A 23,314-nucleotide genomic window follows, 5' to 3' on the forward strand; every position below is an offset into this window, starting at 1 on the left:
AGCTAGCTGCTCATAGTGGCCCTGCACCGGAACGATTCTCTCTCACAAACTTTCGATTAACGGCGTACAACGGAGCATGCTTGAGTAAATCCTAGAATGGGGGCAGTGCTTCCTGCTCAATAGGAGCATTACCGCCATACTCCCCTAAACGAGCGGGCTAATAATTTCATAAGGACATTTTCAACACTAGAGTACGCTTAAGCCCTACTACATTCAGACGAGCAATGGGCCATTCAGGGCTGCGTGGTGTCGGTCCGTGTCCCTTAAGTCTTGATTGGCCGTTCGGTCGCCGTTGAGATGCTTTGCAGGCCGTATTGACTCCTTCAACAAATGATAGAGGCGGAATGATCCCAACAGAACTGATTAATCTAACCCGGGTGAGCTTCCTCCGCTCGCGTCTTACAGCCGGATGCAGGACGCGGGGGTCCGTACGCGGGTCTCGCCTCAGCGTTCTTCGATCCGCTTCGCACCGGCGCTCGTCTAGGCATCCAGAAACACTCGCGCCCCTTGAAGCAACGAAAATCCAGAAGACCATCCATTCGGTGGCTGTTTAGTTGAGATCAGCCTGCGTGTGCTGAGACCATGAAGTATGCGTCACAGCTAGTGAACGAGGCTGTACTCACATCCTCTCGCATTCGGCGATTAGACTTGTTGGTATTCGACGTCTCTTCATAACAAGCCCTCACGCACTAACGACGAAACAGATCGCAGTGTCATCCACTTTCGCATTAGCCCTCCTCTCCACACTCGCTCGCATAGTCCTCAAAGTGCGCCATGGCTGCCACTTCGGGCTCGACGATTACTTCATCTTCTTCAGCGCTAGCTGCCTCACCGCTGGCATTGGGATTTTTCTCGCCGCCCTTGATAGTTTCTACCTCCACTCGGCGCTCTCGGGGGACCCTTCGCTCGCGCAGCACGTCACGCCACAGGAGTTCGAGCAACTCGCACGGGTGGACGCCACGGCGCACACATATGCCGCAAATTCCATTCTGTGGACGTCCACCTTTTGTGTTAAGCTTTCTTTCTTGGCATTCTTCAACGGGATCGTGAGAGCCCTGGGGTCTTCAAGGCATTTGCGTGTTTATTATATTACGACTCTGGTGGTTACGGTACTTGCGGGTGTTTATATGATTGCGGTGCCGTTTATTGCTTGTCCGCACTTCGATAAAGATGCGTGTGAGTATCCTCCTACAGTCCTACTTGAAGCAGCACTGACATAACATGCAGATAAATGCTTCAAGCACGACTTCAATTTGATCTTCAAGGCACTGTCGCTATTGGGCACCGCATTGGACATCCTGACCGACATTCTGAGTACGCATCCCCAAACATAGCGCTCTTCATAAGCCAGTCTCACATACTCTAGTCATCTCAATCCCCGTCCTCGTCCTCCGCCACGTGCACATCTCCCTTCACCAAAAGCTCGTCATAGGAACCTTCCTCTGCCTCTCCATCGGCATGATCATCATCGCCGCCGTCCGGAGCGTTAAATTCCCCGGCAAAGTCCCCATGATGTATGATGGTCCGTGGCTGGGTGTACATGGAAGCGGCGGTAGCCGTTATCATGGGCTCACTTACGGCGTTCCGCACCGTGTTTGGTGCTAAAGTAGGGAGGAGCAAGAGGCAGCAGGTGGCGAGGTGGAGACCCAGCACGTGGGGATTTGTGGCAATGCCGCGGCGAGGAGAGTTGAGAGATGCACGTGATAAGACGTTGCCTGAGATTCCGAAGGAGACGGCGACAAGGGTGACGAGTGAAGTCTCTGGAGAAGGAATCGAGACGGGATGTGTTGATTACGGTTCCGAGCAGCAGAATGGTGTTCGGGATCGGCCTTCGAGTTCGGAGTTTCCTTGGGTTACGGCACCGGAGTGGGTGGCTTATGGGCGGTCGAGAGCCACTCAGTAGACACAGCAAAGAGCCAATTACTCGGAGGTCATCTAATTTGAGGCACCTCACCAAACCCTAGCTCGTTTGAAGCGAGAAGAGCAATCGAGAGAGGGTGTCACGTGGCCAATCCAATTCACTCCCCAACTACCACCCTTGATCAATGTGGGGACAACCAATTGGATTCAATAAGAAGGCATGAGATGCGTTCCTCAGCTAAGGGATCTCACGGGGCGCAGTGTCTGATCTTGAAGCATCAACCGTTTTACGCCGCCCAGCCATTGGTTCAGCCCTAAAAAAGCCGCCCCGCACTAACCAACCTCAAGCGTTCACACCGCCTTCATCCTCAATCCCTCAATCCAACTCCCCAGCACCCAATCCCCTCCGGAATACACGTCCAAAATGCCACCACCAAACGACATCCTCTCCGACGCCGACATCGCGCAAGCGTACGAAGACGTACGCTACGACAAGTCCGAGACCACGTGGCTGGTGCTCAAATACGCGAGCGCAACGTCGGATTCGCTTCAGCTGGATAAGACGGGAACGGGCGATATTGCGGAGCTGTGCGAGAGTCTGGGGGACGACGAGGCGGCGTATGCGTATGTGAGGCAAAAGATCGGGAATGATGAGTATTCGGAACGGACAAAGTTTGTGTTTATTGTGTGGCAGGGTGAGTATTGGTCCCAGCCAGTGCAGTTGATGCATATAAATTTGAAATGCAGTGTGAGGTTCTTTTTTGACAAGATGTGTGATTGACGATGTGCATATAGGGCCGAAGACTGAGGTGATGCGGAAAGCGAAGATGAGCTTTCAGAGCGGCCAGGTCAAGCAAGTCATCCGGGCATATGCCGTGGAGATTCAGACGAGCGATAAGAAAGAACTTGAAGCCGACCAGGTCAATATGAAGCTGCGACGAGCGATGGGCGCTAACTGTGAGTGTCCGAGATCCCACGCCGATCCTGACTCTAACGGACGTTCCACTGCAGATGACCGGCAAGGCTCCAATTACTGATGTTAGTGCGCAACTTTAAGTCAGAGTTAACGAATAGAATTACAATCTTATTCACGTCGGATGGAGCCATCGCCAAGCTCCTGTTCATATCTTTTGTGCGCTTTATCATCAAGAACGCTCCGTATCTGTACCTCAAGATTCGACCGCTTCGTGGCCCTTCATGAGCTTCTTTTCCTCAGTCCATCTTCAGCGCTGTCAATTCCTTCTTTCCCGCTCGAAGCCGGCACTTTGAGATGTTGATTTTCAAGTCCGCACATCGAAACCCATCAGATTATAGGCCAAGTCATGGTATCTAAGGCAACTTCAGCGTAATCACCATATAAATGAACCTGGGCATCAGCATCGTGTTACAGATTGCGGGAGCGAGGGTAGATACTGTGGCGTCCGAGGTGACAGCAGTTTTGATCCTAATTCTAACTTCTCTACTCCGCGATCGAGGGATGTCTTCTTCGGAGGAAAGAATGATTCCGGCTCGGAAGATGCGGCAGGGAGCTCAGTATGGTTCTACTCTTCTCAGGAAAATGCAGTCGCGGACAGGGAGCCAGTAAGTTCCAATTAGACTTCGCGGCTTGTGCTCGAAAAGGCATGTTATGAGCACCACAGTGTGTCAGTGATGATGTTCTCCATGTTTGTTGCCCTTTATACCCATATCCCTCCATCGCCGTCTTAACTGATCATTTACTTCCTCCATTCCCCAGCCATCGCGAGCACTGGTCAGATCTTCCAGTCCACTACGCCCAACCCACGTACCAACATAGAACTTGGAGACAACATATTTTCTTCCCCCTCAAAGAGCGAGGGCACAGCACTCCACATTAGCACGTCTCTTCCAACCTTTTAGAGAACACATCAGTACGCCTTAGACCGGTTTTTAGTCTCCTCCACAAGAGCGACAATATCCGAAGAGCGTGGTGGAGGCCGCAAGATCGAGCACGAGGGCTTTATATAGTTCCAAACCATTCGCCGTCCGTCCCAACATCTCGTAGTTGGTGGACTTCAGCAGCACGACACCAGCATGAAAACACACGACCCCCACTCCGCGTTCAGAAACATATCTCAATGCCTCGATCCCAGCGCCGTGGCTGTGCACTAAGTGCATCACGGCACACCACCAGATCCCTCGTTCTCACTCCATGCGCAGGAAATAGATAGCTTTTCACACAACTCTCCTGCTCCTACATGTTGACTCCGATTCCGCGCCACCGCTTTAAGCCGCTTCCAGAACCTAGCAAAGTCCGCCATACACACTGCTGGATTGCGCTTTTTGGTTTGGTAGGTCTGAGCTCCGCGCTCTGGGCGAGAAAGAGAGGGCGCTGGCATTATACTCATAGAGCTCGATTTTAGGAATTTGTTTCGGGGAGGGTTATAGCTCGGACTCTCTGTGGATTGTAGTATAGAGGAACAAGTAAAGCAGTGAGGCCTTCCGAAGCTATACGTGGTAGCTGGGTGTATCTTGCACCGAACTACCCTTTTTTGTCAAAGCTGTATCTTGTTCGCGGTTCATTTCGATCCAACGCACATGCCTGCCACGGCTCGCATTCGACATCGCCGGTAAAGTCGAACGCTTTAGTAAATCACCTGTCCAAGCACAGTCCCCTATGCTTGGTTTCAACGAGGAATTTAGTCCGGAGAGAAAAGTCCCGGTCCAGCATACCACACCACACTAGTCTCTTGGATTCCAGTTTTCTCCCCGCCCCCAACGCAGATCTCCATGGAATTTCCCAATCCCAAATTCCATAACATTTTCCAGCCGTGCGGAAAGCCGCCATCGAAGGCACCGTAGAATGAGTTATGGGAGGATATAGCTTCTTCAGCGGTGGCAGTATGTTGGCCCAGCACAGCGCACGTCAACATATACGTGCGCATCGACGGTTTAGTTTCCAAAGTGCGGGAAAAGCGACGGAAGGCCCCACGTAACGTTCCCAGTCGCTCCCTCCCTCCCTCCCTGCTCCCACACGCACATGCTGCAGATTCTGCTGCATCTTTCTTAGAGCAGCCAGAGAGCCGAACGCCATAATACCCTTCAACGGTTCTTTCGATCCAGCCCAACACATATCCCCCTCGCAAAAACCTTTTAAACCCCCCCAAAAGGCCAGCTGCAGCAGGTGAGCGAGTGTCCGGGAGCGTTGAGCAAAGCCCCCGGGACAAGAAGGCCTCCATGCCCTCCCTCCCCCCAGCCGCCATGAGTCGTCGTTGTTGGCCGATTTACAGCGCCGAAGACATAGTGGTGGATGACATGATCTTTTAGTCAAGCCCGAGACAAGCGTAGCAGAGTGAGGAGAGAAGCCTGGCGCGGGAGAAGCGTTTCAAACCTTCTTCACACCGCACCGCAACGGCCGACTAGCCGTACGATCTCCGTATCCATATGCACCGCCCCTCTCCTTTTGCATCCCATCCCATCTCCCAATCGCGAAACTACACATAACATCCTTCCGAACCGCCGCACATTATCCCCCACCAAGCACACCGTATCCTTTTTACCCACACCAACCGCGACTCCAAGCACCACGCGGCGCAGAGCTCACACATGCAGCGCCAGAGCCCGCATTTTAGAGGCAGGCCGCCCGAAGACATCATCTTCTTGGGTATTCCATTTTCGTACAAGGGGTCCGAGGAGGGCGAGGAAAGAAAAGAAAAGAAAAAAGAGAAATCACTGAAGTAGGAGGGGATTTATATACCCCCCTGGTCTGCCGAGGTCCATCGGACAGTAAGTACGTTTAGACTTTGTTAGAAAAGAAAAGGGAGCAGGAACGGGGAACATCAGACGCCAAGAAACGGTCTCTTGAACCGTAGTATCTCACAGCAAGTAGAAAATCCGATTTAATAAGAAAACGCAAAACCCAAGGAGCCTCTTTTACGCACTTTAGCCAGCTCGCTCCCTTCCCTTGGCCGGAAGAGTAAGAAGAATACACAGCACTCTACCCATACCCTCCAGCCCCACAAGCGCGTCCCAGCCCTTCCAATTCCGTTTTCCAGACCACGACCTCATCGATCGCTTAGTGCCCACCCATCCTCTCATGGGTAGCCATCAGACTGCCAATAAACGTCGTAATCAAACGGCTCTGCACCGCCACAATATCCTCGGGCACGAGCCAAATCGTCGCCCCCATCTTTCGCGCAATGCTGATGGCCAGCTTGGCATTCTGGTAGCACTCATCGTCATTGCGGCCGGGGACGACGAGATCGTAGTCGACGTAGCTGCTCTTCATGCCAGACAGGACGTCGAGCAGGAAGATAGCGTTCGAAAGGCCGGAATCCTTGAAGGACCGAATTTGCGCGCCCTTGCCGCCCTTCCGCGCCATGTCGTTCGCCCAGCGGATCATGTCCTGGTCTGAAATTTCGCGCTTTCCGAGGCGCTGAGCGAGGCCCTTGAGCGTGTTGACGATATCCTTTCTCATCAGTTGCCACACAAGCCCCAGTGTCAGAGTGCGCTGCCCATCAGTGATGTCTGCGCCTTGTATGCCGGGGAGAGAGAACGAGTTCGCCTTTCCGAGTTCAACAGCATAATTGGTATTCTCGAGAGCCTTGAAACGCATCAGTTCACCGTCCGGCCGGGGCTTGTTGACGTGGCGCCAGTTCACGCTGCCGGGGATGACCTTGTCGTAGGCTTGCAAGAGAACAGTGCCGTCCTTCAGATCCTCGAAGAACGATTGCACAACGGGTTGGACGTCCAAGGAGTTGAGCCACAATGTGAAAACACGCGCTTCACGCTCGCCTTCTGCATCAAAGTCTTCAATATCTGCCTTCTCTTCTTCGGTGATGGGATCCAGGCCGGGGTGCGTGTTGAAGAGATTGGCGACAAAGGCGAGATTGAGCTTAGGGTTTCCAGCCACGAGCGCGGTCGGAGTCAAGAACTTGCGGCAACCGAGATTGTCGGCATTCTGGAGGACCTGCTCGGCGCGTTGGTGGAGATCGCGGGTCTGAAGGGGCGCGCGGGAGCACATATCCGGAGCCAGCTGGTTGAGGAGGACCGTGTAGTTCTCGCCGTCTTTTACGTCAGTAGAGAAGTTGGTGACCCTGAAGGATTTAGCACATCATAATAAGTTGCCGGGGCGATACTGTGCTTACTTCCTGTGCCATTTCGCGTTCTTCAGGTGGTAGTTGAACCATCGCAGCAGAATCTGCTCTGGGGGCAGGCGCAAAAATTGCTCCAGCGTCTCGTCGTCCTCCAAAAGTCGGTACAGCTCCGGGTGCAGCTTGATATCAATCTTTCCGAGCAGACCTCGTCGAATAACCTGCCAAATCAAGCCCAGAATCAGATGCTCTCGCACCTCAATAATGTCTCCGCTGCCAATGTTCACGACCGAGCAACCGATACCCTTAGCCGACTCAATGACAATGTTGTTGTTCTCCGTCATGTGGAAGGCGTTCAGCGACTTGATTTTCCTTCCCGGCTTGTTCAGCACACGCTCGTCGATGGTGTCGGGCACGCTGTCGTTGATCAGTTTGCACAGCACCAGGCCGTCCTTGCACGCGTCGAACATCTCAAAAGTGTCGGTCGGGAAGGGGAGTCGGTCGCCAATATCCGGGTCGCCGGCGAGGACGGCGTTGATGTGGCGCGTGAACTCGGTTCGCTCATCTTCGTTAATGGTGTGCGTAACGTTCGCAGAGGAGCCCTGGACCTGGATCCTGCCGCCACCGTGGCTGCTCTTGTGGGCGTGGCCGGGTGTAGAAGGCGTACTGCCTGTGCCCGCTCGCGGGCGGCTGGGGCCCGTATTCATGCGCTGCTGGGCGGGCGAGGACTCGCGGAGCTTGGAAATGAGCTACGGCGCTGTCAGCACCTGCGCCTCGAATCTGCGTGTGCCATGCCACTATTGAGTATACGTACATCAACATAGTCTTCCAGTTCGACTCTCCTCGAGCTGTCTAGCTCCACCTCTTTCAGGGCCTGGCGCACCACATCGTACGGCTGGTGCTCCGTCTGCTGCGTCGCCTTGATGACCGTGGCCTCGTCGAGATAGCCCTTGTCGTCGATGTCGAGCTTGCGAAAGGCATCCTGCAGGCCGAAGATGTCCGCTTGCTGGAATTGGGGATATTTCCTGTCGCATTGCGCCGTTAGCTACCGTGGAATCCGGCGGAGGGCCATGGAACCACCAGACAAAGCCTACCTCTGCAGCTTGATGACGTTCATGGCGGCGGAAGTGAGTGGATGCGGTGTGTTCGGTGGGGATGGAGTTGCGCAGTGATATAGAGGCTGGAATTTCTCTGCCTGGCTCAGCCTCGCTGTGTTTGCGCGTTCGGCGTTTGTGCTCTTGTTTTGCTTACCCCGATGACGACGTGGGGCGACGTGCCAAGCATTTCGGGCTTCGAGGGGCAGTCACGGCTCGGATGCTGCTTACCTAATTCGATCCCTTTTGACTTGCCGCCAACCACCTGGGCAGTATTCTGATTCCAGCCGGGGGCGGCGAGCATTCATGCTATTACCATGGAGATTATAATTGCGATCAAGGTCTCTCCTTGATCAGATTCACCACCCTCCTCGCTATTCCACCCCGACCCCGACCTCGCGATGGTAGAACCTAGCTGCCTATTCCTTGAGACGAGCATTACCAAGCAGTAACAGAATCCGCCCAAGGCGGTAGCATTACGACTGTTGCCTTTCACGCATCACAGCACGGGACCGGTGCACAAGATAGAAAAGAAGAGCTTTTGATTCCTCATTATCATTCATAGTGCCCATCGCCGGCTCACCCAATAAGATAGACACAAACCCCCTCGGTGAAAGATACTGAGGAGGACCCAGCAGCCGATTGTACCCCAACCAAGCCCACCCGGGCCCCCCAATAGAAACAAAAAGTTAAGGTAATAAAGTGTCCACAAGCGTACACTCTCTGAAAACATCATCATCGCGTAGCTGGTATCCCAACGTCCGTCACGTCGTTCGATCCTTCTCTTCGTCAAACATGGCGTGCCGGAAATACCGAGCGAGGGGAAGGTAATGAGGGAGCAGGATTCTCAGCCGCCGCTTGCTTGTAAATGTCGTCAGATGGCCCACTATATATTGTGTGTCCTTGTCGTCGGTCGCGCTGCCACGCGTGTCGGTAGTATGTCTGAGGGTATTGATGTTGTCATTCGACGGCGTCGGTGCGGGCAGGTGTTGAGAGTGGCAGGCGGACCGTCGATCATCATTCTCCTGTTGAATGTCCAGGTCGTTGCAAAGAAACTAGTCCATCGGTAGAAAGTACAGAATCGTCACCCGCAACATTAAGCAATGGGCACCAACGGGTCTCGCAAATGCTTATGCCGTATGCAGGGAGTCGTATATCGTAAAGTAAAGGAGAAGGTCCAAGATATGGTGGCTCGAAACCAGCGGTTTCTAGAAGAAAGAGATGGTCATGAACTCGTTAGTGCCCCGAGATGGAGAAATCGAGGTAAAACACAGGAAAAAGAAGAAAAGTTTTGACACAAGGAAAATCCGCAGCGTAGAGAGTGTGTGTTGGTGTGTTGATAAGTTTTCGGCCCGTGGGTGTTCGTGGAGCGGGTCCGAAAACGGAGGTCGAGACTGCGGTAGTGGTCGTGACGGGTCGTTCTGGAAAGAACGCTTGCTCGATGCCAGCAAAAATCCATCAAGTTCATGGCAGACCGCCGTCTATTGCAAACTTCGAACTGGCAAGAATGAGTCCACCCAAACAAACAAGCAAATTGCCCAGACTACCTCCGAGCGCGTGGCGCCATTGTGGAGCGGGCGCGCTGGAGCCCAGCATTAGGATCTTGATTATAGGGTGAACCGCCAACGGCTCCGCCATCCATCGTCTTTCGACGTTTGAGGCCGTCAATATCGTCTCCCTGGACGCTACCGGGGCGGCCGTATGGGTCTTGATCGTCGTCCTCGCGGCCACGCTTGTTGGATGTAGGGACGCCGTTGGAGGCAGCGTACGCTTGGCTTGGGTATTGGGGTACGCCTCCAGGAGGTTGGTATGCCTCCGGGGGTGCATTGCCATTCGTAGTACGAGTGTCACTCATGACATTGTAGAGGTTGCTCGAAGGAGCGGGTCCTCGCTGGGGAGTCGGGTAACCTGATGTCCACTGGGTTTGGCCCGTGGTTGCCGTGCGGGGAGTAGCACGACCAGAACCATTCTGGTGGGGCGAACCCGTCATCTCTGGCGACAAATGAGGGTGGTCGCCCGGGATTGATCCTGGCGCAGGGCCTGAATTATACGCATACGAGGGTCGTTGGCCATTGTAAGGCGCGTTCGTATGAGTGTACTCATTTTCATGGTCGTGATCTCCCTCGTCTCCGCCCGTGGCATGATTCACTTGCTCGTCCGACTGAGCCATCATGCCCTCCGCAGGTTTGACGTCGCCTTGCTCAGGAGCGCGGGCAGGAGGCGCCATTTCCGTCTTGGGGTAACCCATCATCTGCTGCGGTTGTGTATGATACTGCGACGGCTGAGATGGGGGGGCCGAGTACATCGGTCTTGAGCTATCGTAGCTTTGGGCTGTCTGATAAGACATGCCTTGCTGAACAGCGCCGGGAGGAGTGCTTGCTGGGGTCGTAGGAACCGAGCGGGTATTGCTCAGGCCAGTGTCAATAGACAGAGGCTGGTTTCCTGGAACATTTTGAACGTTGGCACCACTCCACTCGTAAGAACTACCTTGGTTGCCCATACCCATGATGCTCGACGCACTCGTGGGGGGAGTGGGGAACGTGTGAGCCCGATCAATACCCGGGCGCCCTGACGATGGGTGGGGTTGGATAGCATGGGGAGGTTGGGACATTGCCGCTCCCACAGGATTGGTCATCGAGTGATGGTGATGAAGCGACGGAGGCTGGGAGGTTGTAGGGCCGGTCAGATAGCGATTTGTCTGCATCGGGTCAGGTCTGCGAGTGCGATCCACAGCAGCCATAGCGGCGCCGCCTACGCTTGCCCTCGTCTGGTTTGAGGGATGATAGAGCAACGCTCCAATATCGTGAACGAAGAGTGGATACAGCTGTTCTGTGATCTTCTCCTTGTTCGCGAATTCCAGTGCGCGTTCGAAGGGAATCCTGTTTCGAGTAAGCGATAAAGTCAGAAATGTGAAAAATGCCCATGCTTACCATACACCCTTCAAATGCATCGGCCCTATCTTAACGACATGCCTAGTCTTTTCGCTTTTAAGGATGCCATCTCGGCGTCCTCGCGTCATGCCTGCAACGTTCAGCAGCTTGGTGCCGTTGATCATATGATTGTCTGAGAAAATATTTAGCAGTCATCACAATCAATGCCCGCAGTTATGCTTACCTTCACGTCGGGCAACACATACGCCCTTGGCCTCCACTTGAAAGCAAAGACTTCCCTCGTCTTCCCATAGGGTTGCAGTGACACGGGGTTTCATCCCTGGAGGCGCGATCTGGCCTGTGTGGTCAAACGTATGGGTTTGGTAGCTTTGCGACCCAGGAAGTGATGAGGGAGGCGCAGCTGGTGCCATTGCTGGGCTTGTTAGGAACGATTGGCACGTGGGTTTTGTGCGATGACTTACCCGGAAGCTGGATTGACTGCGGCACAAGTGCGTTGCTCATAGATGACGATGCAGGCAGCTGCGAAGGAACGCCGTTTGGATAGCCATAGGCTGGATAACCGGGAGGACCGGATGCATACTGCTGGACGGGGGGTATCATTGAAGGCCCTGTCTGATACGAGTAGTGCGAGAGACTCCCAGGCGGCGCAGAGGCCGGAGCGTGAGCAGTTGCAGCAGACATTTGCGATTGATGCACGTCAGGGTACGATTGCATCTGGTTCATGCTGTTATAGCCCTCTTGAGGGTAGCCGTAGCCTTGCTGAGTACCGTACGGAGAGGCCTGTTGCGACTGCACATTCAATGGCTGACCGTCACGGTTGAGGGACTGCGGAACCTGCTCCGGTGAGGGTGTCTTGTATCCTGTCGCGTGGCCGTTGACCGAGGCGGAGTAAGACGTATGAGAGCTCGCGCTTCCGTTGTCCACCGAAGCCGCGCTGAAAGATCCACCCCGAGGCGACGAGGAAGTGGACGACCCGCTCGCTTGCGGCTGGATCTGCGGGAGTGCTGGTAGTCGCTCGCTCGACACTGCGGGCCTGGGCGCGTAGTGTGAATTGTACCAGGTGTCAACGGGGCCTCGGGCGTGGACCGACGAAATCGAAGGCAGCTCCAGCTTTACGGTATTGGCGGATACGACTGGTGCTGTGCCGCGGTGAGGGTCGAGAAATCCCGTACGGATAGTTCTCGAGTCAATCGCCAGATAGCCGAGAGTGGTGATGGGCGGAATCCGGCAGACGATGGTCTACAACAGTAGGTTGCAGAATCTGCGCACGTAGCCGGACAGACGATAGCGGCTTGCTGATATAGTCCGACGCGGTCTGGTCAACGAGGCGAGTTCCTTCACCGCAAGTCAATTGTTTGCTCTCAGGTGGTGCCGTCGGTCAAGTGCAGAGGCGGGCCAACGAAATGCGGCTAAACACGTGGGCAAACAGGCCCAACGGCGATGCAGGGCTCGCGCGCGCGAGGAGAGCCGGGAGGAGTAACGCGCTCGATAGGTAAGGAAGACAGATGGTGGTACGGACGCTGGTGGAACACACTGACCGGAGGATTTTGTGAAGCAGGCAGGAGCGACGGAATGCTCAATGCGCGCCTGGCCACGGGGAGAAACTGAACGCTGCAAACAATGCTGAACGGACAAAAAGCACGTCGTAACGTCGTCGCGGTCGTGAAGCCGAAGAGCGTGCGGACGGATGCTGCTGCTGCTTCTTCTGGGGCTGTTTCAAAACACGCGCAGTGGGACAAATCGACGGCGGCCGGCCTGGAAGAATAGCGGGATCAGCGTGCGGGCGCCGGGGGCATCTGCTGCAGCGACGCGGCGATGGCGTGCAGTCTCGTCGTCGTTAACCGGGCGTAACGTCGTCGCGCTCGTCACCGGCGGGCCGAGCTCTAGAGATACTGGGACTGATAGCTGCGGCACCGGAAGAAAGACACTGCGCGGAACAGGCGTCAGCAGAAGAACACGCAAGGACGAGCCGAGGGCAATGGCATTGGGAAAACACCGACCTCCGCCGTGAGTGTGCAGGAGTCTATGCAGGCCGCAGAAGCTGTGCAGACTGCGGTGGGGAGGGCGGAGGTTTAGAGGCGGAGGTGGTTGGGATGTCGACTTTTGACGCTAGCGCCGAGCAGACAAGCAGCCAGCGATAGGCGAGGACGGGAAATGCTGGGGCGAGGCCCGGCGGGCGCTGATGGGCAGGCCGAAGGAGAGACTCGAACTGACCCGGATCCTCAACGAGCGGACGCGAACGCGCAATGGCTCTGCGATGCTGGCGGCGATGTCGTCCTGGGGCGTGTGGAGAGAAGACGTCGTTCTCGTCGGCGATGCTGCAGGATTGTCTGCAGCTCGAAGCAGGCAGGCCGCAGGCTAAGAGGGCTGACCGAGCCAGGCGAGCAGCGCACAGCCCGCTCCGCAATCCGCCCGGGATGGCCTCTTTGCACGGGCGGCGTGGCCCAGTCTCGCTGGCGACGGCCGTGCGCGAGAACGCCGCTGGCAATTCGTGAGGCCTGCTGCTGCGTGGGCGGGACGGCGCGAGTTCGCAGCAAGTGGGCTTGGACGGCAAAGCAAGATGAGGCCGCTGCAGAGCACGATGCGAGAAGCTGTGCGTGGAGGGCGCAGGCGCTCTGAGCCTAAAAGACGGCTGTTGGAGATCGCTGGGGATGCTCACTGCACACACCCACGAAGGCCGTCCGGCAGCACAATCTAAAATCAATTCGGGCTTGGTGGGGAGCGTGAGCAGAGGATTGGGAAGGGTGGGCCGGCTGGCGCACCATGCCTGGACCGAGCAGTGAGTCCCGTGAAAGGCAGAGGCCGTTTCGCGCTGGGGAGCACAGACGGCAGCGATGGACGACGCTGACTGGGCTGATCCGCAGACAAGGGCAGCGTGGATGGGGACGGCCGACAGGGACAGGGCCGGCACGCCTATACAGAGACAGCTATGCACGCAAGCGAGGTGCGACTCCACCAGCACCAGCCACCTGACGACACACCATGGCCCGGCCAGACAGGACGAAGGCACAGCATATCGGATGCTTGTCCGTTTGCTTTGCGCCCTCCAGGAGTCCCTCCAGGAGTCCAGGAGACAGACAGCACGACGTGCAGCTACGGGGTCGACTGCTATTTTTGCGGAGCCCTTCTCACCACCTCGGCCGGGCTGGGGAGGATGGACTGGCAGGGATGGGCCCCAAGTTTAGCGGGCGTCTACTTTTTTTACAAACTGGCGCTGGCGGCGGCTGGGGTCCCGATAGGGAGAAGACGGCTGAAGTGGACGCGGCCACTCAGCGCACCCGGAGATATTCATCGCGAGCGCGAACAGATACTGCGCGATGCCAGCTCCGGTAGACAGTTGCTCTCTGAGCAGAAGTGGACTCGTCTTACTCCACCCCGTTGCGGTTGTCAGTGGCAGACGTACCACCGAGAGGCCCCTCTGCGTACGAACCGGCCGGCGCTGGTTGGAAGAGCCGGTTGGTCCTCATTACATAAGCCGCTGGCTGGCGCTGGAGCACACCACCACCGCAGCAGTGATCGGAGAGGAACCTTGTCCGAAACGTTTTGGCTGCGGGCCCGAAAGCACTGTCCGCGGGTGGTCTGCAATGCTGCGTTTTGTGGAGCGCCAGACGCGATGATTTGCGCCGCCGCTGCGAGTCAAAGCCGCGCAGGAGCTTCACGGGGGGAGCGTCGTGGAGCAGCAGAGAACGACGGAGGGACAGCGACACAGACTGCTGAAACGTGTGGAGAACTGCCGTCGTTGCAACTTGAGCAGAGGGGCCGCCCGTCTTTCCGCTTTCAAAACGGGCCTTGATGATTCAGGCAGGCCGACAAGAGAAGCACAGCGAGGTGGTCGGGGCCAGCGAGAAGCGACTGCGCCAATGCCACCATAGGCTAAATGGCCGCCGCTGCGATCCAACGACGGAGCCAGCGCGGGCGCAGGGATGTTCCCCAAAGCGAACGGGATGAACGGACGGCAGGCCGTGCAGACCCCTCGTTTCTGGGCATTGTGCACGCCGGCAGTGGTTGGATGGCTGTTTTCGCAATCCGACGACCTGGGGAGGAATGCCCCCCTCCTCCAGTGCGATGAGGGCGTGGGCAAGCGCTCCCCCACTGCGTGCGCGGACACTGGGCCAGTCCAGCAGGATGCGTGGAGGAGCGGAAGCGAGCGCGGTCGTCGACGAGGGAGACGGTGCAACGTGGAGACTCGAGAGAGTGCGACGATCTTGTCAGGCCAGCGAGACCAAATCATGGACGGGCGAAACGGGCCACGACTGGGCGAGGCGCTGCGGGCCTCCACTCACGGGCGCTGAAGGGCCTCCGGGCGGAGGAGTTTCCCTGACCAAACGTGCCGGTTGTACCACGGCTGGGGTTGGACGTGGGAGGCAGGGCGGCATGATAGGACCAGAGGTGTTGCGGTGTGAGCGATGTGCTGGCGCCTCTAGCTGCTTCCGGACGGGGGCAGCAAAGTCACGCCTTCGGGGCTCCTCGCGCAAGCCACCCAGCATCGCACCACTACCGCGACCGCGACCACGACGGCCGCCATTATCAGATTCGTGTCTCTCGCCATGGAGGAGAGCGGAGAGCAGCCAATGTCCCAGCACCCCGGGCGGCGTGCGGCGGCCGCACAAGGCCATTCACTCTGGCCAGCTGAAACAATGCCTGCCATACAGTACGGTGCGCTCCGCCCTCCGCACCACTGGCGCCGTTATCGCCGGAAAACACCAGCCATGAGACGGGAGGTGAGCATCACGGGATGCCCCGCACGGCGCACCCTCAGTCCCTGCCTTGTCGTATCCATGCGCCTGCCATGCGAACTGCGACAGCCTCGTCAACTCGTCAACCGTGGGCTTTCCGGCCTGCTGCGCTCCTGCCAGCCACACTCGGCACCACCATCTCATGTCAGCTCGCCGCCTCAGGCGCCAGCCCTCCTCGCAGCCACCGTGATTCGCCCCTGATAGCCGCGCTGCGTTGCCCACGAATCGCCCAGCATCCACCGGCATCCATTCTATTCCCAGCGCCGGCGCCTCGTGAGACGTGGCAAAATCCCTTTCTTACACCTGTACGACCACTGCCTGCATCAGATGGCCGCGTCGCCAGCGCTCTCCACCATCAACCAGGCCAGATCCACCTGGAAGACGTAGCGGTCGAGCTCGGGCTTCGGGAGGACAGGCATCCCGTCCTTGTGCGGTAATACAGCCGCAGGCACGAGGCCCCTTGATGGCACCGATCTTGGGAGTGCATTGTACTGTGTCTGCCGGAGGCGCCTTCGAGCGACTACACAGTCGCACCTTGCGCAATCCGATCAAGGCCCTTCCACCACCACGGCCAGTCGCACCGTGGTCGCGTGGGCCAGAGGTACCAGCGGAGCAACTGCATAGGTGAAAATAAACGTGCAGCGCATCCGGCGCGATGCGCCAGGCGGATCGTGGGAAAGCCCGCGCCGTGTCTACATGAGACTTGCTGACCACCCTCGTGGCGGGTTAGGAAACTCGATATTAAAACTGGCAACCTGTTATATCAAACACTGACTGATTGAGGCGAACACGGGCAGGACACTGTCGTCCCGGCTCAAGGGCTGGCCACTCAGCCCTCCACCCGGCCTATTCTCAGATACGGGGGAGCAGGTTGGACCGTCGACATAGGCCCTCCAGTATCAGCGCAGATTCCTCCGCTTGTTGTTCTCGTGAGGCAATCACAATGTGGGGACTGTGCTCCATCCAGTCCCACGAAAGAGGGTGCGCAATCTAGAATCGGATTCCGTAGGACGGCTGGGCTCCTCTCGCCGTGGCCGACCGGAACAACACGGGTGCTCTGTTATCGAGTCCTCAGTCTGTCCGCTCAGAACGAGAGGTTCCCGTCTCTCACCAAGCTGATGTCGGGGAGATGAAAACGAAGATCAAAGTTCCAGAAAGTGTCAACGTTGGAAAGCAGGCCTCCAAAGCCGCGATCGCCTGCACGCTGTCGGCCAGTGTTCCTGCAGCTCTGAGGCCATCCCGCAATACGAGCCACGCCTGGGCGGCTTCCAGGTCGTGATTGGCCATGTTCCACCTGCACTCACCCGCTGTGCATATGCGTGTGATGGAGCCGGATCCCTGCGCTGCAACCTCCACGGCGCCAAGGCCGCGTACCCCTCCTCCCACTTTGCCTGGGACGCAAGCATGACTTGGACCGACTCCCACGAAGAGGAAGATATTGCGCGCGGTCGCACACGACTCACCTGCGTCTCCGCTTGCTACACACGGCGCAGCAGCAACCAGAGCACCCCCTTTCTTGCGCTCCGCCTCCTTCGCTCTTTGCGATATCGAAGGAAAGTGGAGGGCTACGGCACGGGCATCGGATCGATCAGATAGGCGCCGGCCCGCCAATCAACGCGGGCCACGTCAAGAGCCTGGCAGAGCCGTTATCGGGCTTTCGAGGAGCAAGCCACCACTGGCGTATGCGACACGGACCACTCCTTGCAGTCCGAAACGGGACGAAAGGGTGCGAGATCGTCCCGTGATTGGCCCCTAGTTTGAGATGGCTGGGTGTTCACCGGATTGGCTTCGTCGACCTTGTCATCTCACCTCATGCTCTGCTGTGCTACCCGCTTACTTGCCCCGTTTTCTAGCGTCTCGTGAGAGGGGCCTCCTCTAGATGCTCTCAACAAACCCAGCTTTGACGTGAGGGGAGCAGGCACTCAGTTGAGGGCTCCCATGTCCCGAAACGATTGTTCCGTTTTTGCCGTCAACTCCCCAACACCCTCTCGAGCAAAGGGATTCCCTCTCCGCTCACCGCTGTTCTATTCTTGCCGCTACAGACTCCGAGTTGTTGGGAGGACCAGGATAGAGCAATCTATCAGTCCCGGCAGACATGGGTTGCGATACACGGCTACACAACCCCGCCGCACCTTTGCAGCCCGCCCTCTCGTGCTCTTCCGGTCCCGTACCGGCAGCAACGTCTTCCTGTCGGCGAGATCTTTGCATGTCTAGGCACTGACGCTTATCGACAGCCGCTCTTGCAGCATCGTGACCCTCGCTTCTCTTCAGCGAGCTGCCAACTCGCAGCCAGCGGCAGAGCCACTTTTCGCTTCTGCTACGCGTATGCTAAAGCACGACATACCTACGTGCATCACAAGCGTATGTCGCCGTTACTTCAGGGTACACCACAGTTTACCAGAGTCCTTGAAGCGAGATTGCCTCGGAGGTCTTCCCACAGCATCCTGTCTCGGAGCCGCGGTTACTGCAGCATAGCAGTAGCCGCCTCGTCTATAAGCCCTGATCTAGGCAGGTCCTTCGCTCGAACACGCGTTCTAAGGGAAGGCCTCAGCGCAATATTGAATATTGGTTGGGATGTACCATGCATGCATTCTGCCTGTCAAGTCACTTTTGCCTGGAAAACATCAAAAGCACAGAGCCCAGATCGCTGGCTCACGGCGACCCGGTATGCAACTGCGGAAGGCGTGCCGTATGCAGTTCTCGATAGCTGTTTGCTTTTGCCCGCTCGACCTTGACAGATTGACAGACAGCCACGGCATTGATAATGACAGCGCTCTGCATCATCAAGGCCGAAGCGAGTGTGGATGTTTCTCGGACATGTGGGAGCTACTACTTCTTCCAAGCGCTATTGCACTTTGGAACTAATCAACTACATCTTCCAGGTTTTAGCTTCCAGATACCCTATCGCTCGCATTCCATTCTCAACAGAGTAATCTGAAAGCGGCGGCTGGATAAATCGCCCTCACGAAAGCGGAACTTTCGACACTCTCGAGGCCAGGACCTAATATCGAAACTTGCTTTCCACATCCCCGTTCTTTACACTATCTTCTTTCGGTCATTCTGCCGCGCCCGTCAATGCAAAGTCTCTAGGCCTGGGAACAGGCTCGGAGTGGCTGGGGAAGGAACCCGCTTCCCACGGTCAACAAAATTTCATTTTCCTGTTGGGTGGAATAATGGTGCGATCGGACTGAAGCTCGATCAAAACGACCATGCGCCTCCGCACACGCCATTCGCGAACGCCATCTGTCTGACCAGCCCTTAGAACCTCGTCAACCATGGTTGAGTCACCCCACCATTCGTCTCCACCTCATCCAGCACTTGCCGGAGAGTGTGTGACCCAACCACCTCTAAAATTTCAGTCATGGTGGGGAGACGGTTGATTGAAGAATCGAACCGACAATGTCTTCGCGGAAGGCTGCTGGTCATTCTGCACGCAAGCGAGACCGACGGAGCTGAACGGCCGCACTGTAGTCCAAGTATATCCTGCAGATGAGCCACCGGTTCACGCACTGCGGACCATGGATTGCTCCACCTGTCGGCGAAATCTTCGGCCTCGCATAACACGCTTTCCGCGCCGCAGTCAGTTGCTTGCATCTCCCACGGCTCTGATTGCTCAGGTCTTGCACGCACTGACTGGGTACGCGAGCACGATGATCAGCTTTCTCTTGGTGGCTCTCGCACGTGCTAACGGACGTGCATGTCTGATTGTGGCTGTTTGATCAACATGTGAAGACTGAAGCCTCGAGCAGCTCGCGCTATACAAGATGACGACACTCACAATATGCCTTCGCCACCGCGCGAGGGCTGAAACAAAGCCTAGAGGCGCCGTTGAAGATCGCTCATGCATTGCATTGGTCTCAACGCATCTTGTAGTAGGTGCGCAGGCGACTTGTCACAGGGCTGCGCTGCGCTGTCTCGGCTTTCGGTAGTCACCAACTGCGCCCGCTGGCATGCGGGGAGCCTGCACCTCACTGACTCGACATTACCCTTCAAACATGTCGTCTGTCAAACGCATGTAGGAGCAAGATCTCAATCATTCTGAGACTGAGATTTCACGTACAGGCGGTGATCTCTCCCTGCATCGCGCCTACATGTGCATGCTGCAGGGTGCCTGCTCAAACGCACTGTACTGTAGGCAGCCGTACCGAGCCTTGCGATGCTACTTTCTTTCGACCTCAGGCGAAGCACGAGCTGAGGGTTGAAATTGAAGAGCAGTGTGGGTCACGTGTAAACACGGCTGCGTAACCAATCAGCGTCTTTCCGTCCGCGCTACAACATTAGTACTTCCAGGGAGGAACATGGCCTCGGACTACATTTGTATCCTCAGAAGGAATATGCTACACAGTGTTGTCATCGCTCTTGCATCTTCTTGTGGATTAATCGACTTCCTGCTCATATTCCTCGTCAAGATTTTCTGCTTACGTCTAATGAGTAAGCACTTGCTCAATTTGTTTTGGGTTGCCAACCTCCCTCCTTTGCGGTTTGGCTCTCATCGTCGCTGAAGTCTCATTGTGCTTGCGCTAGTCTCTCTCCCCTTTCTCTCGTACGACTTTCAGCGCGGATAACTCTTCCCCGTCCTACCTACCCCTCCTTCCTTATTGGTCGACCAGCCTCTTCACTTCAACTTCATCTCGTTCGGGGCTTTCTCGCGCGAGCAAACATCACACCAAACCACATCTCTAACTATTGAATACCACATTACACAGCCTGAAGAAGTACTTCAGCAGCCCCGACACCCGCCCAGCATTCCCACCACCGTTCTTTCCCCAACTCCCTGCCCTCCACATCTCTCAACATGCCTCCCCTTCTCCTCCTCATCCTCCTCCCTTTCCTCTACTCAGCCATCACCACTGCCCGCGGCATCTACAGGAACTACCTGCTGGTCCGCCCCCTCGGCCTGCCCATCCTCTTCGCCCCAGTCGACCCCTACGGCACCGCCTGGCAAATCATCTGCCGGACCTGCCCGTTCCTGAAGCGCTTCCGATGGGCCCGCGTCATTCAGGAGACGTGGAGCTGGCAAGTCGATGATCGGGATCACAGAGCGCTGGGGGAGAGCTTTGTCGTTGTCAGCCCGGTTAGAAATCTGATTTATACGAGTGATAAGGTGGCGATTAATTGGGTGTTGACGAAGAGGAGGGAGTTTTTTAAGCCGGATGTTTATGGTGAGTGGTGGGCTTTTTGGGGTGTTGGGGAATGGGTTTACGGGTTTTACTGAGGGGTGCTAATATGGAGGGCAGAGAATCTGGAGTTTTTTGGGAGGAATGTGGATACGGTGGGTGCTACTTATTCTTTTGTTTCTTTTTTTGGTTTCATTGGGTCTTTCAGCATTTTGGTCAAGTTCGCCTCTCAGCTGGCTCCGTGTCGTTTCTTCCTCGATTCTTGTCCAGTTGAACTCTCCTAAGCTCAGCAATCTCACAGTTTCAATCTCGCAAGCGCTTTACCACGCCGTGCCCTACAAATATACTCACGCGTTACAGGTCAATGGTGAAGACTGGTCCCGCCACCGCAAGCTCACAGCCCCCTGCTTCAATGAGCGCGTCTCGGGCTTCGTCTGGGATGAAGCACTCCGACAAGCACGCTCCATGCTCTCCCACTGGCTCTCCCAGCCAAACGGAAAGATCTCCAACATGGTCGATGACACCCGCGTGATCGCTCTGCATGTCCTCACCGCAGCGGGCTTCGGCATCTCTCACGATTTCCTTGGAGGCGCGCGGAACCCAGCACCCGGCCACAAGCTGTCCCACCGCGATGCCTTGATGACCATTCTGGACAACCTCATTACCTCCATTATCCTCAGCAACACGAAGTGGCTAGAGCGTTATCGGATCGTGTTGCCGCAGCGTGTGCAGCATATCTTTCTCGCTTTAAGGGAGTTCAGCCAGTACATGGATGAAATGCTAGCCTCGGAGCGCAAGATACTGGCCGATAGCCAGGGAGCCTCGAAACCCAACCTGATCACCACGCTCATTCGTACCTCGGACGACGCGCAGACTGAGGGCATCAAGTCGGCGGTCCGGTTAACGGATGACGAGATCAAGGGTAACATCTTCATCTTCAACCTCGCCGGACACGACACCACGGCGAATACGCTCGCCTATGCGTTTGCCCTACTAGCCGTGTATCCGGAGTACCAGACCTGGGTTGCTGAGGAGATCGACGAGGTGCTCGGAGACCAGGAGAATCCGAAGTACGACGAGGCTTTCCCGAAGTTGAAGAGAGTCATGGCGGTCATGGTGAGTTTCCATCCACCCATTCCTCCTTCTTCCACCGGTCTGGCGATCCTCTCCACATGCAGTTTCCCTCCATCCTCTACTCTCCACTAACAATCCCCAGTACGAGATCCTCCGCCTCTACGGCCCCGTCCCCCGCCAACCCCGCGGCGCAATCCCCGGCACCCTCCTCACCATCACCCACCCCTCACCAACCTCCTCCTCCCCCACCACAACGCTCCCCGTCCCACCCCACACCGAACTCAGCCTCTGCATCCACGCCTGCCAAACCTCCCCCTCCAACTTCCCCCACCCCTCCGCCTGGAACCCCAAGCGCTGGATCGCGCCCGCCGCCTCCCTCGCGGCCGAGACATTTCTCCCCGCACCCATGGCCTACGCCCCCTGGTCCGCCGGCCCGCGCATCTGCCCCGGCATGAAGTTCGCCCAGGTCGAGGTCGCGGCCGTGCTGGCGACAGTGCTGCGCACGTCGACAGTGGTGCCGGCTGTTAAGGGTGATGTGGAGGTCGGAGAGGAGCAGGCGAGGCGGATGCTGCTGGCCCAGATTCGCGATTCGAGTGCGGATTCGGGGCCGACGCTGAATTTGAGACGGCCCGAGGAGGTGTGTGTTAGGGTTTTGGCGCGGTAGGGAGGGAAGGAGATGTGCGGATTGTAGAAGGAACGAGGCGAGCGTAAGTGTTCCGACGCAGGTCGAGTGGCGGTCCAGTACTCGTAAACGTGGGAGATGGGAGGGCGGATTGTTTATATGCATCTCCCCCGCTTGCTGAGCTGGGGCGAGTAGAATATCTGAAGCGCGTCACGACTCACGCGCGTCGCCCGGCACTGGCGTTTGTTTCACCGTATAAACTTTCCCCCCGCTTTATATCTGGGTCGTCCCATGCATCGGCCGCCCGCCCGTCGAACGAGTCCCTTCTTCCTCTACTCTCCTGCTCGCGCGCTATTCGATGCCGATGCTGAGAGGAGACATATTGGCTCGCGCGGCTGATACAGTAAAAGCGGAGACACTATGGGCGTCAGCACTCGCTGTTTCAGATTGGAAAGGGGGAAGCGTGATATGAGTAAGCCCAGCTAAGCTGAGACAGGCGTTTGATATGAAAAACATGGCGAATGCAGTCTTAGCGAATATAAAACAATTCAGTCCCGCCCGCTCGCAGTACTTTCTATTAATCAATCAATCAATCAAAGGGTCCCTCACAATCCCATTGATGAAAACGTTAGAAGATGATTGATATACGTGCAGTGGCAAAAAGCTAAGTAAGTCGCGATACGGTATACCACACACTCTATCACATCTCCATTTTCTACCTATAGAAGCGCGTTCAAAACCCACCCTCAGCAGATAAAGCCCGACAGACCCTACATTCCCGCACACCCACCCCTCACGAAACGCCCGCCTCTTCACACCCCTACGTTCCTCATCTAGAACTCCTCCCCCTATACAACCCCTCCCCGCTC

General features: G+C 56.5%; 8 protein-coding genes across 8 annotated transcripts; 5 read left to right on the top strand and 3 right to left on the bottom strand.

Annotated features, from left to right (window-relative positions):
• Nucleotides 1-582: 582 nt before the first annotated feature.
• Nucleotides 583-1,903, top strand: BU26DRAFT_508888 (uncharacterized protein; the record flags this gene model as incomplete). Its single annotated transcript, XM_033827116.1, has 5 exons — nucleotides 583-654; nucleotides 705-1,176; nucleotides 1,228-1,314; nucleotides 1,352-1,522; nucleotides 1,557-1,903. 5 exons carry the CDS (start codon nucleotides 583-585, stop codon nucleotides 1,901-1,903), a joined length of 1,149 nt encoding a protein of 382 aa, XP_033679943.1.
• A 42-nt stretch (nucleotides 1,904-1,945) lies between these two features.
• On the top strand, nucleotides 1,946-3,059 carry BU26DRAFT_89538 (actin depolymerizing protein). Its single transcript, XM_033836463.1, has 3 exons — nucleotides 1,946-2,555; nucleotides 2,656-2,817; nucleotides 2,872-3,059. Exons 1-3 carry the CDS (start codon nucleotides 2,285-2,287, stop codon nucleotides 2,895-2,897), a joined length of 459 nt encoding a protein of 152 aa, XP_033679944.1. The 5' UTR covers nucleotides 1,946-2,284; the 3' UTR covers nucleotides 2,898-3,059.
• A 1,458-nt stretch (nucleotides 3,060-4,517) lies between these two features.
• BU26DRAFT_508890 (uncharacterized protein) lies at nucleotides 4,518-5,081 on the bottom strand (the record flags this gene model as incomplete). Its single annotated transcript, XM_033827117.1, has 1 exon — nucleotides 4,518-5,081. One exon carries the CDS (start codon nucleotides 5,079-5,081, stop codon nucleotides 4,518-4,520), a length of 564 nt encoding a protein of 187 aa, XP_033679945.1.
• Nucleotides 5,082-5,893: 812 nt separating this feature from the next.
• BU26DRAFT_568925 (plastin-3) lies at nucleotides 5,894-8,028 on the bottom strand (the record flags this gene model as incomplete). Its single annotated transcript, XM_033833829.1, has 4 exons — nucleotides 5,894-6,914; nucleotides 6,966-7,660; nucleotides 7,726-7,936; nucleotides 8,006-8,028. 4 exons carry the CDS (start codon nucleotides 8,026-8,028, stop codon nucleotides 5,894-5,896), a joined length of 1,950 nt encoding a protein of 649 aa, XP_033679946.1.
• A 1,520-nt stretch (nucleotides 8,029-9,548) lies between these two features.
• On the bottom strand, nucleotides 9,549-11,619 carry BU26DRAFT_533508 (apses-domain-containing protein; the record flags this gene model as incomplete). Its single annotated transcript, XM_033831162.1, has 4 exons — nucleotides 9,549-10,884; nucleotides 10,936-11,068; nucleotides 11,120-11,308; nucleotides 11,358-11,619. The coding sequence occupies 4 exons, from the start codon at nucleotides 11,617-11,619 to the stop codon at nucleotides 9,549-9,551; spliced, it is 1,920 nt and encodes a 639-aa protein (XP_033679947.1).
• Nucleotides 11,620-13,608: 1,989 nt separating this feature from the next.
• BU26DRAFT_89821 (uncharacterized protein) lies at nucleotides 13,609-14,814 on the top strand. Its single transcript, XM_033836465.1, has one exon. It carries the CDS (start codon nucleotides 13,826-13,828, stop codon nucleotides 14,687-14,689), a length of 864 nt encoding a protein of 287 aa, XP_033679948.1. The 5' UTR covers nucleotides 13,609-13,825; the 3' UTR covers nucleotides 14,690-14,814.
• On the top strand, nucleotides 14,815-15,852 carry BU26DRAFT_89715 (uncharacterized protein). Its single transcript, XM_033836464.1, has one exon. The coding sequence runs from the start codon at nucleotides 14,941-14,943 to the stop codon at nucleotides 15,607-15,609; it is 669 nt and encodes a 222-aa protein (XP_033679949.1). The 5' UTR covers nucleotides 14,815-14,940; the 3' UTR covers nucleotides 15,610-15,852.
• A 4,266-nt stretch (nucleotides 15,853-20,118) lies between these two features.
• On the top strand, nucleotides 20,119-22,919 carry BU26DRAFT_522656 (cytochrome P450). Its single transcript, XM_033829836.1, has 4 exons — nucleotides 20,119-20,794; nucleotides 20,870-20,904; nucleotides 21,110-21,865; nucleotides 21,966-22,919. The coding sequence occupies exons 1-4, from the start codon at nucleotides 20,428-20,430 to the stop codon at nucleotides 22,485-22,487; spliced, it is 1,680 nt and encodes a 559-aa protein (XP_033679950.1). The 5' UTR covers nucleotides 20,119-20,427; the 3' UTR covers nucleotides 22,488-22,919.
• The last annotated feature ends 395 nt before the right edge of the window (nucleotides 22,920-23,314 follow it).

This window comes from Trematosphaeria pertusa (genome assembly GCF_010094035.1).
Source record: "Trematosphaeria pertusa strain CBS 122368 unplaced genomic scaffold BU26scaffold_14, whole genome shotgun sequence".
In the NCBI taxonomy this organism is placed as follows: domain Eukaryota; kingdom Fungi; phylum Ascomycota; class Dothideomycetes; order Pleosporales; family Trematosphaeriaceae; genus Trematosphaeria; species Trematosphaeria pertusa.

Bases quoted from the DNA above. Each gene is read 5' to 3' on its own strand.
- BU26DRAFT_89538 (XM_033836463.1), top strand. From the start codon at position 2,285: ATGCCACCACCAAACGACATCCTCTCCGACGCCGACATCGCGCAAGCG. The intron at 2,556-2,655 runs GTGAGTATTGGT...ATGTGCATATAG, and splicing joins TGTGTTTATTGTGTGGCAGG to GGCCGAAGACTGAGGTGATG. The intron at 2,818-2,871 runs GTGAGTGTCCGA...GTTCCACTGCAG, and splicing joins ACGAGCGATGGGCGCTAACT to ATGACCGGCAAGGCTCCAAT.
- BU26DRAFT_89821 (XM_033836465.1), top strand. From the start codon at position 13,826: ATGCACGCAAGCGAGGTGCGACTCCACCAGCACCAGCCACCTGACGAC.
- BU26DRAFT_89715 (XM_033836464.1), top strand. From the start codon at position 14,941: ATGCCCCCCTCCTCCAGTGCGATGAGGGCGTGGGCAAGCGCTCCCCCA.
- BU26DRAFT_522656 (XM_033829836.1), top strand. From the start codon at position 20,428: ATGCCTCCCCTTCTCCTCCTCATCCTCCTCCCTTTCCTCTACTCAGCC. The intron at 20,905-21,109 runs GTGGGTGCTACT...CACGCGTTACAG, and splicing joins TTGGGAGGAATGTGGATACG to GTCAATGGTGAAGACTGGTC. The intron at 21,866-21,965 runs GTGAGTTTCCAT...AACAATCCCCAG, and splicing joins AGAGAGTCATGGCGGTCATG to TACGAGATCCTCCGCCTCTA.